General features: G+C 39.7%; 1 protein-coding gene across 3 annotated transcripts in view; it reads left to right on the top strand.

Annotated features, from left to right (window-relative positions):
- The window catches only part of LOC101175682 (receptor-type tyrosine-protein phosphatase N2), a 383,081-nt gene that overhangs the window by 316,466 nt on the left and 54,306 nt on the right, over nt 1–12,309 (top strand). For all 3 annotated transcript variants that reach the window (XM_023965497.2, XM_078934368.1, XM_023965498.2), the window contains one exon: nt 6,715–6,912. In XM_023965497.2, coding sequence (XP_023821265.1) covers nt 6,715–6,912 — 198 coding nt within the window. The remainder of the gene's footprint in view (nt 1–6,714; nt 6,913–12,309) is intronic.

The raw sequence follows: 12,309 nt of genomic DNA, 5'->3' as shown, positions 1-12,309 counted from the left end.
AAGTGGATATATAGTGTATTTTAGAGGACAGTAGTGAAGGAATTTGGACATAGCCCTATTTGTATATATACTTTCATACATACATACATACATTCTTACAATCACTTAATGTCCTTTCACTTTCAAAATAAAGACACAGCAGGTATAACCAAGGTCTAAAGTACCATTATACACAAATGTAGTTAACTATTAAAGTAATTGTTTTTAACATGAAATATTGATCAACATGTTTTTAATTTTACATTATTTACAACTGTCCTTTAGCAGCTGTTCAGATTAGCATTAAGTTAAAGTCACTCGTCTTAAAAGTAATTAACCTTCAGCTATCATTCAAATATTCGGATATTCTATAATATTTCATATTCTAAAATATTTAATATGTCATTTAAAGCAGGAGTTATAATCTTAAATATGATGAAAACATAAGGAAGCCAGAAAGTTGACAGCTAAGATCCTAAAGGATAAATATATATGAAATCTTTTTGGGTTCACTGTGAAGTGTCATTATGCCTAAAACAGATGATTATCTCTGATGAACTTACTGGTTTGCCTCTTATTTTCAAATTAAAATGATAAATCAGGCTTAGAAAATTAACTAAAAATGGGGATCCAAGACGTTTGTTTTTGATGAATTATTTAATATGTCTCTGAGTTATTGGAGAAATTTTTTTCTTTTTTTATAATTTATCACCCTGGCTTCAGGTGGAAGGCTTCTTTTTGCCTGGCTACACAAAAACCTTCAACAAAGACACATATTAAGTACTTTATTATAATGCTGAAGAATCCTTTAAATCTCAAATACAGCCATGGTACCCCCCCCCCCACTCCTCCAGCAGCAGGTCAGATTCCCCTAGACAAATACTGACGTACTTTTGTAGCTGTCACACGTTTGTTTTTCTCTTTTGTGCTCTAATTGACTCTGGAGGGAAGGAGTTTTTGACGCAGGTTTAATTACACCGTAAAATAATTCTGCTGCTGCTGCGATGTTTTCTGCGTGCCGAAGCTCCAACACTGCAGTGGATCATACTGCCATTCATAAAATGTAAAAAAAAAATCCTCCTGGAGTTCATTATTTTTGTGTGAGAGACTAAACTAACAGTGAAAACGTCTGTTTATTCTTTACATGCTTTACATGACATATTTGGATTTTAAGTAACTTTTAGCTTCAAAAACAGGTTTTGAGTCCTCAGCTTTATAGATTTGTAGAGAACTAGATCCAGGCATTGGGAACTTGCAGCTATAAATGTTACATCTTGCTTCATTTAATGTTTTGGAAACCCACTTTATGATCTTTCCTTCATTTTCTACTGTTTTATCCCTTTTGGGGTCATGGGGCTGCTGGAGCCTATCCTGAGCACTTGTGGGCGACAGCAGGGTACACCCTGGACAGTTTGCCAGTCTGTCGCAGGGCCACATATTACCCACCCATTAACACTCACACCTTGGGACAATGTAGAGTTGCCAGTTGACCTATGAAGCATGTTTTTGGACGGTGGGAGGAAGCCGGAGACCCCAGAGAAAACTTACGCATGCACAGGGAGAACATGCAAACTCCACACAGAAAGGTCCCCCATTGATTTTCTGGTTCAGGTCCCCCAGCTGGGACTTCAACCAGGGGCCTTCTTGCTGTGAGACAAGAAGGCCCCTGGCAAGAAGGCCATTTAAAGCAGGAGTTATAATCTTAAATATGATGAAAACATAAGGAAGCCAGAAAGTTGACAGCTAAGATCCTAAAGGATAAATATATATGAAATCTTTTTGGGTTCACTGTGAAGTGTCATTATGCCTAAAACAGATGATTATCTCTGATGAACTTACTGGTTTGCCTCTTATTTTCAAATTAAAATGATAAATCAGGCTTGGAAAATTAACTAAAAATGGGGATCCAAGACGTTTGTTTTTGATGAATTATTTAATATGTCTCTGAGTTATTGGAGAAATTTTTTTCTTTTTTTATAATTTATCACCCTGGCTTCAGGTTGAAGGCCTCTTTTTGCCTGGCTACACAAAAACCTTCAACAAAGACACATATTAAGTACTTTATTATAATGCTGAAGAATCCTTTAAATCTCAAATACAGCCATGGTACCCCCCCCCCCCCCACTCCTCCAGCAGCAGGTCAGATTCCCCTAGACAAATACTGACGTACTTTTGTAGCTGTCACACGTTTGTGATTGTGTGTCTGAGCACATAGATCAATGTCAGTGCAGAGACCGCATTAACTCTGCCGTCCTTCAAACACGCCACCGGTTAATCATCTCTCTCATTAAGAAACACAGATTCCCTCTGAGATTCAGTCCAAGTCTGCAGTTGGATTCGCCTTCCTTGTGGGCTGATGTATGTGATGAATGGCTTTTTAGAGGACGATGTGCACGGTGACGGGCCGACCACTCATTCCATTCCGCTTTAAACTGGGTTGCAGTTCTTCCGTTAATCAATGAAGTGCTGTGTGTTTATAAACTTTCATTTAGTTTGCAGCCTGCTCCATTTCTTTCACTGCACAAATAGTCTTTGGCTTTGAACAGGCACACCTTTTTGTTTCCAGTAACTTTAAAGGGCCTGTGTCATACTTTTCTTTAGCCTTTCAGAGTAAACTACATCCATATATATGATAATATATTAATTTTGGCACACTAAAGAATGATGTTTTTTTAATGAAATATGAGTGATTTTCGCAGCTCATTTTCTTACCCAAAAGTAAGACGACTTGATCTATCTCTGAGGCTCCGCCCATAGTGGGTGTCGCCCATTTCATGACGTCAGCCTAGAGCCGGTCTCAGCAGTGGATCTCCGTCTCACCCACAAAAACAAACAACTTCCAAACTTTTGCAAAGATGGATGTGCATATTAAGCATATCAAATGAAAGAGTTTAGCCGATCGCCACTTGCTCCACGGAGAAAGTGTATGTGTGTGTGTGTGTGTGTGTGTGTGTGTGTGTGTCAGCCTGGGGGCGGTGCTGGCAGGGCAGACTCTTCCTGGAAGGGGCTGGACTGCCACAATCAGAAATATGAATGTGGGGACCCTATAAAAAGTCTTTTTAACATCAAATCGATGTCCTTCATATCAGGCTGTTTTAAGCCTAACTAGTAATGCCAAAAGAACAACTAGTTAACTAGTAACAATCTAAAAAGGCCACTACTTAACTAGTTCTATGCAAACTTTCTACTAGTTCACTAGTAATGGTCCTGGAAATCTAAATAGTCTAAATAAATCTTGTACTAGTTTACTAGTGACATGCAAAATGTTAACTAGTTGACTAGTGAGATGTATGTAAGTTTTACCAGTTAACTAGTGAGAGAGAAAAATTGTACTAATTGACTAGTGTGTTGCAAAAAGCCCAATAGTTAACTAGTGAGTACATTTTTCCTTACTAGTTCACTAGTGTATCCTTATCAAATTCACTAGTGAACTAGTGAAAATCTTTTTGACAGCTTGTTAACTAGTGAGTACATGTTTTCCTTACTAATGTGAGAATCAGAATACTTTTTTTTTTATTCCTGGGGGAAGTTGCATTGACAGCAGAGCTCCTATCACCAAATGTCTACATTGTCAGACACAGAAAAACGAGAGAAAGCTATTTACAATACAGTGTAGTGCAAATTTGAAGCATTCAAATGACCATATTATTAGATCTGATGCTTTTCAAAAAAGAAATCCAAGTTATTGCAATGAATTGCAGCAAAAACTAGTTTTCTAGGATCGTAAAGTTCAAGTTTAAGGTACATTGCTGTGTCATCAGCATAACGGTTAACAGGGATAAATATTTATAGTGTTTCTAGGCTATAGGTTTAGGCTTTGAGCATGAAATGGTTTTTGAATGTGAAAAAGAAATCAGGCCCAATAAGAAACTGTAGTGCAGCACAGATTTTAGATTAAGAATCACCAGCACCACAACCACCTCCATCTAAGGACTCAGCTGCACCAGCATCACAACAACCACCGCCAGCTAAGGACCCAACCGCAGAACCACAACAACGACCACCAGATTTGGCCCCAGAAATACCACCATCTGACCAGCTGTGGGCGCCCCCTGCTACATCTACTCCCAGTGAAGACTCACTTTCCTTTTCGTCCCCCCCACTTTCACCCATGGCCCTACCTAGCCATTTTGATAGCCTCATTAAGTCAGGAATTAAGATGGCTCCCCTAACACCTGTGAGCCTCACACCACACAGGAGCTCTCCTACCCCTCCAGCGCCCCCTCCTTATCCTTCACCCAAAGTCCCTCCAACATGTCCTTCATCCAAACCCCCTCCAACACGCCCCCTCCGTCGTTCACCCAAATCCCATCCAGCTCCCGCTCCTCCTGGTCCATCACCCAAACTACCCTCAACTCGACCTCCCCTGCGCGCCTCTAGACGTGCTATCCCCCAGAGCTAGGATGAAACGGGCCCCCAGTGTCCTAGGAAAGGTTATGTCAAACTGGGGCCCTGTGATGAACAGCTTCCTTCTGGTGCTATACCTGCTATATGGTATACCTGCTATACCTGCCGGCCTCCTGTTGATTCCCAGAGTCAGAACTAAACAAGGGGAATCAGCGTTTCAATATTCTGCAGCTAAAATCTGGAACAGCCTCCCTGAAGTCATAAGACAGGCCTCTTCTGTGTTCATGTTTAAATCTAGACTTAAAACATTTCTGTTTAGCTGTGTATATGACTGAAAGGTCCTATCTGCACTTTTCTTTCCTTTCCTTCCTTTATTTTTAAATCAATTTTCAATTTTTTTTTTTTTTTAAAGTAAATTTTACGTTGATTATTTCTATGATGTATTGTGATTTTAATGCATTTTTCTGTTTTGTGAAGCACCTTGAATTACTTTGTGTACGAATTGTGCTATACAAATAAACTTGCCTTGCCTTGCCTTAAGAATGATGTGATGGTAACATAAGTTTGAAATAGCTCCTCTTTATCACAAAAATGTCTTCCATCTTATCTTGACAAAGAATTTCCATTGACACATATTTAAAGAACTACAAGTAATATTTTGATATTTTTTCTTCTAAAATAATGTGTGTGTTGGGGGTGGGGTTGTTAACCATACATTGTACATATATATACTAAATTAAGCAGAATCTTCAGTACTACATCTAAATTTATTTAGAAAATCTCTTCAGAAAGAGAGTAACCCGAAAGGTTACCTTAAATGTGTGAGTTAATGAGGGATTGTGGTCTGAAGAAGAAGTGTATTTTGATCTGAAATCTGTCATAGAGTGGAATAGTCATGGTCCGTCTCACCTCTAAAGACAGACATGGTATTCAGGTCCTACGGGTTGTAGATGAGTAGAGGTTTGTACCATCACCACCCCATTCCTCCATACCATTCAAAATAAAAGAATGAGAAATACATAGTCATCTGCAGGTTTAACACATTTGAATAGGCGGTCTTTAATGAAGTCCAAGTGGAATCGGAGCTGTGCATTCAGAGCAGTGTTGTCTTTGCCAGTGACACATTCATTCATTACAGCTCACTGACGCTCCTGCTGGGAGCTTTGCGAAGAAGACGGAGCTGAAAGTTAGACACTGTGTCAATATTCCATTGTAGTCACGTATCCAGCAAACACTAAATGACAGCTCACTCAGGCGTATGAATAAAGATATTGGGTTTTGTGCTGAGAGACTGACTGGAATATTTGCCAAAAAGAAAACATGAAAAAAACTCAATTTATTCAGTAAAAGCTTGCTGAGTATCTGTGATATTTTCTAAAAGACAGCATTCGGCTTTTGGAGGTGTAAGTGTTTGGCAGCTCTGCTTCATCATTCAGGTGTTGGTGGTCACCTCATGGTGTTAAGGCTTTCATTAAAGCGCCATTTCTTTTTCATAAATGTACATGCCTGGGGGAAAAATGTTTAGATTTTTCCATTGTCTTTAATTCAACATCATTTCCACTTACCTGTCTGTCCTTTTAGTTTAAGTAGCAGCAGCAAAGGAAAGCATTTTAGTTTTGTTTATTAATTCATTTATAGTAACTGTGCTATATATGTAGGACAATTCTCTTTTTTTGGTGCAAAAATAGGCCCCTAAAAAAATTTTAATAAATAAAAAATCCTGAAATCTTTTAAATAAGCAAAAAAATCTACCAATGGGGTAAGAAAAATGGCCTCTTATTTTAAGAAAAAAACTAATTACTACGTCATATTTTCTTAAACTAAGAATATTTTGCTATTTTTTCTTGATAAGATTTTTTTTCCTTTTAAGATAAAAAAAAGTAGTAATTTTTTTCTTGAATCAACAATCTTATTTCTTTCTTATGATTCCGTTTTTCGGTGTTCAGAGATCCAATATTTTTGGTAAAAACTTGTATAAAAGACTTAAATCAAAACTGGGTTTACTATAAAAGAACCTCCTTAATAACCTTATTTTGATTAAATAAAGAATTGAGAGTGTTTTTCACTTTTAAAGAGAGACTAATTTTCAAGATTCTCACATTAAAATCCCAGAGTAGGAAATGTACCTTTCCCAGATGCTCATGTTTCTCATCTCCATACCCAGTGACAGTCTTATTCTTGTCTTCTATCTGTCTCAGTTTAGTTACCAACTTATCCCAAGGTTTCAGTGACATTGACCTCACTTTCTGAGTCATTGAGCTTAATTTAGGAATGGGTTAAAAGGTTTGAAACAATATAAGTGGCAGCTTTGAACATCAACTTCTGTGAAATGATATGCAGTTTGTCTTTATTCCTATGATATATGTGCACCCACTTCCTCCCTTGCAGGAGCTGTGTCGGCAGCGGATGGCAGCCAAGCCTCCTGCTGAGCGTCCTGAGCCCATATCCTCCAGGATCAACAGTGTCTCGTCTCAGTTCAGCGATGGCGGTCCCGCCGTCAGCCCCTCCGCTCGTGGCAGCATCTCTTCCTGGAGCGAGGAGCCCGCGCACTCAAACATGGACATCTCTACCGGACACATGATACTGGTGAGACGCTCTCTCAGAGAGAAAACGCTCAAATTTATCCAGAGACTTCCATTGCAGACTTTTTTTTATGGTTTAGATCATAAATATTGATTGAATTATTCATAAAATAAAATGAATGTCGTGGTGTAAAAACACTCATCCTGCCCTGACAAAACATACTCATTTTAGAGCTTAAACTCACTCACAAACTTTGCAAAGCAGCAGTGACTGGGGTGGAAAGTCAAAATAACTCTTCCAAACTGGCCTCAAAATGTCTCCAAAAGAATAAGGCCTTATTTTTCCCTGTCCTGGGACCAAATGTCACCATTCCCTCCATCTTCCTTACTAAGACTTTGTCATCTGTCCATAAGTAAACACCCCGCAGTGAAACCGCCGTATTCAGGGTGTATTGTCACAGGAGATGTCAAACAACACCTCGTGGGTTTGTCAGAGTCACCGTGGGCTCTGACAAAAATGGAGTATTGAACACTCACAGAGTGAGAACAGGTTGGACAGAACTAAGAATGGAGCTATAACTGTTTGTGCCAGAGGAGAACAAATTGGAAACAGAACAACGAACTAGCAGGGAATAAAAACAAAATCTCTGTAATTCGTCTTTCCATACTCTGAAAGACAAAAAAAGACTGTCATCAATCTTTAATTTGGGGGGGGGGGGGGGGGGGGGGGGAATCAACAAATGCTGGAAAAAAATAAACAGAATTCTTTCAATCTTCTTATCTGATAAATAAACTTCTAATTGCTTTGCTTTTAAGACCTATCCCTCTCTGGTCATGTTTTGGCTCGAGTGAAACTATTTTTTCAGTCTTTAATTTCATTTTCACATCATGCATGTGGATTCAAGAACGTGCAGAATGGGCATTCTCAAACTGGCTTTTAGCATACATCGCCACCCGATACTAGGTCATGTACTCACAGTGGGAACAGGCTCAGTGGAGAATGTCAAAGTGGTCCAAATCTCATGAATCTTGCTCCCAGCTTTTTCTTTCACAGCTCTATAGCAGCTTATGAAAGACTTGGTGTCATCCAATTCAATTCAGATACAAACTGCAATTGTCAATTTCTCTTCCATAAAAACATTTCAGACGGTTGGCACTTCCATTCACTAAAAAAGACGCCATCCGGACGTTACTACCAAATCCAAGTCTGTGATTGGTCCAATTCAACTTTTAACGCACACTCAATGCAGCGCATTTTCTACATAGAGCCAGAAAAGAGATTTAAAAACTTGCATAGAGACACGTGAACGAGACAGTTTTGACCACAGAAGCCCAAAACGCGCACATTTGCATAGACGTAGACTTTACAAAGACTTTTCATTGGTATTGACCGCTTGAACGCGTATTTCCAAACCTGGTGTGAACGTATCATAACACGTTTTGTGTTTCTGCTCAAACGAATGTCCCCAATCCAGGCACACAAACAGAGAGCTCTTTTCCTCTCGTCTCATTGCATCTCTCATCTTCCTCCATGTCTTTGTGTCTCTGCACATCTCATTACACCCACAGTTTCTATAAGCAGCTTTTTTCTATCCAGCAGATGAAAATCTCTATTGAACCCTGGCTGCATTTTCCCGAGCGCCTCTATAATTGCAATACACAGAGACTCACTTCAGTGGCCCACCACCTCTCCGCACCGCCACCATGCCGACTCTCCCGCCCCACCCCCACCTCTCTCTCTCTCCATGCATTATGAAGCTGCTGGCGAGCTGAGATACAGCGGGCTTTTTGATGTGTTCAATAGACACAAAGATACTAATTACCCCTGAGATTTGCAGCAGAGCTGCATTCGCGCGGAGATGACTCCCTTTGCATCCTTGTGCCGCTGCAGTGAAGAGCGTCTGTTGTGCGAGAACAAAATCGAGTCAAATGTACTCACAACACAGTATCGTACATTACAAAGAAGGCATGACTGTGCCAAGGCCGCATGAGGGTTGAAAAAGAGTAGATTTAATGACAGAATGGAGTGAACTTCCTCAGGTGCGTTTGCTTTTTCTAGACATCTACAGCACAGAAGGAAAACGAGAGGATGAAACGAGGAGCTGCTCAAGGCTCAACTAGTAATCAGATGTGTGGGGATACAGTTTGATTGGAATAGTTTTTCTCTTTTTATAGCCTTAACTTCAAATAAATCAGAAGAAGAGGAATAAATGGATTATTATGGCCTGCATGGTTAATTTTAAGTTGCTGATAAGTATTTAAAATGTGTTTGATTTATGATTTACTAAAAGTGTGCATCTTGGAATGAAAGCATTGATGTTCTTCAGGCAAAAAAGTGAAACACAGATATAAATTGTGGGTGTTTTCTTGTAATTTGGATAACTGTAATTTACAGCTAACCGCAAAAGTGTAGTTCAGTAAACCAGTAAAACACAATCAAATATTTCCCGAATCTTAAAGAGGTCCACCTTTTTTACATTAGTAGTCCACAAAGTCGTAGGACTCTCCCTCAGTGGCCCGGTAGGAGGGCTATTCTTCTGGCTGGGCTGGAGCTGGGACTCTCCATGCTTCTGTGACACCCCGCCCCCCCGCTCTCTGGCATCGGGGCCCTGTGGCAGTCCTTCAGCCCCTGGGGGGCCGATGTTTGGTGTCCCGGCGTGCGGATTTCCTCTATCCCGCACAGGCGTCAAGGTGGCATATTTCTGTGATTTCTTTTTAATATGGTGCAATGGCATAAAAAAGAATCAGCAGGACTTTAATAAAAAAGAATTAGGATGGTTTAAAAAGTTAAATGTGTATTGTCCATAAATCCTAACCAATAAAAATTTTATAAGAAATGAAAAATAAACTCTTTGTAAGTTTCGTTTTACTTCACTTGTTGGAAAAACGTGTATGAATAAGGAACTGATATTTCTCACTCCACAGAAGTCGAAAAATTAGGTGTTAGGGGTTTTTGATAGTTTTTCTCTATGTGTTATCATCCCTACAAGTGTAAATAATGGCAAACAGGATGAATCTGCGATCAGTGAAGTGTTTTTTGTCTCGTCTGGTTCCTCCATTGTTAAGGCCCCTCCAAGGCAGAGAAAAATGCACAGACTGAGAAGCAAGTGTTTCAGCACCACGGACAGTGGTGTTTGCAGTGATGCAAATTGCAGCTCTGATTGGTTCACTTCGTCCACAACAAAAACATTAGACAATTGAGATGGAGTTTTATAATGCCCTTTTTTCTATTTTGCTGGATAATATTCCTCGGGGACCTTCACAATTGCTTTTGATTCCTTTTGATTGATTTTACTGTAAATAAAGCCACCTAAACAGTTACTAAAAATCTCCAGATTAAGATTGTTTTTATGATTTTTTTATTTTTGTTAATGCCAATTGCTGTTTTAACATATTTTTCATTTGGTTTTGCTACATTCCTGCTTCACTCTTGTGTGTTGTTTCTGTTTTTCTGGTCTACGATTTGGAGCAGTGCCTGTTTGATTGCTCATGCTTCCCTTTTGCACTCAGAGCTGTCAGTTGTACAAAAATATTCACACTTACAGGAGAACTCATTTCAGATTCACACCATGATGTTAACTACAGACAGCAAAGACCGAGCAGAGTTTCTTGGCAGCAAACCTGGTCCCCATTTGGCACATTTTGAGAGGTGGGTGGGTGAGAGTCGAGACTCGGAGTAAGAGCCGAGAGATATATCAGGGCTGTGTCACATCAAGCGACCAAATCCATCACAAAGTGAGATGAGCATGGCAATGCTGCGGATAGGCAAAGATGCATTCCCCTCCAAGCCTGTTGAGCAATTAATATAAATAGACCGCTTCGAAGAAGGAAGCAACAAGATCGCTGATGAGCTGTGGTGCCCCCTCCTCACCCTCAACCTCCCCACCCCACAGAAACAATTGCCTTCCGTAAACCTCTGGCAAATTTCATTTCACCGTCCACCCACTGATTTTCATTTCGGAGGAAACAGCTTTCACCATCTTATCTAAGTATTACTTGCTCCCATGCGACTCACACAGAGATCCCCTCACACCAGCAACACCACGCTCCCCAACATCCTCTTTCCTTGTGTCTAAAGAGGATTAGGCGACTCTGTATATAAAGCACATTATCTCATCCTTTGTTGTCGGCCAAGTAAGTGCCATGGATTATACTTCAGGAGGATCCACCATTGAGATTACCAGGGCTGTGACTTTTTTTTTTTTAGGTTGGTCACTATTGGCTCATCTTAAATCAGATCTGTGAAGCTGCTGGGTCACAGGGTAGACTGGGGCAGAGGATATGGATGTTAAATCACTCTAATGTGGTCTGCTAGAGAGGGGCGAGGTTCATCTGCTGAGAAGTTAGACTCTTTTATCTAGATGATGTCAGCTTCTAACATTAAACACACCAGCAGCTCGTGCAATGAAAAATGAATACAAATGTTGTCATTTTGATTGATTTACACATGAGACAAAACAAGCAGACAATGCAACTGATTTATTAAAGACTCCCTCTTATGAAAATTGCGTTTTTGGTGTTTTTAACATGTTCTTGTGGCATTTTCCTGATGATGGACACATCTTAAGAAAATTCAATTATGAAAAATAGCAACTTTTGAATTCAATTTTATTCAATTTTGTGTATATAGCCTAATATTACAACAATAGTTCTCTCAATGGGCTTCATACCGGTAACTGAATAATAAACATGAAATCATTAACAACATGAATTCATAGAATTAAATAGATACTGGTTAAACTAAACTTAACTAAACAGACTAGACTAAACTAGGCATCCCCGCCCTAGGACCCTCCTTCTCAATGATTTGATTCATATAATAATTTATGGTTGATTATATGATTCATAGTCTAGATTGGTTCATATTAAATGATCCAATTCACTGACCTAAAAGCGATCTAAGACATCTTTAGCCAGAAGTTCAACCAGTGTGACTGAGAGATAAATGCCTGGGTGCTGAACAGTGCAGGTTAAGTTTTCCAGATTCCTTGCAATTTTTGCAAGATAATCAAGTGTAAATTAAATTAAACCTATAAACAAACAAGTAATCAAGAATGAATGTCAAATCCATTCACATTTTAGTTTCATAAAGTTCAGCCCACTTTTGTTCTTCCACATCAAAATAATACAAATTGAACATTATTAGAACATTCTACCACGCCGTATGGTCAAATGTCTTTCTTCTTTCTCTTTCGGCTTTTCCCATCAGGGGTCGCCACAGCGAATCATCCTTTTCCACCTCACTCTATCATGAACATCTTCTACCCTAACATTAGCCAACTTCATGTCCTCTGTTAAGACATCCATGTATCTCCTCTTTGGCCGTCCTCTTGCCCTCCGGCCAGGCAGCTCCATCTCCAACATCCTTCTACCAATATATCCACTATCCCTCCTCTGAACATGTCCAAACCATCTCAGTCTGGCTTCTCTGACTTTGTCGCTAACACAGGCAACATGAGCC

The sequence above is a fragment of the Oryzias latipes genome, chromosome 17 (assembly GCF_053564925.1).
Source record: "Oryzias latipes strain Hd-rR chromosome 17, Olatipes_Hd-rR_3.1".
NCBI lineage: Eukaryota > Metazoa > Chordata > Actinopteri > Beloniformes > Adrianichthyidae > Oryzias > Oryzias latipes.
The sequence above is the reverse complement of the archived record's forward strand: the minus strand, read 5'-3'. Positions and strand labels throughout refer to the sequence as shown.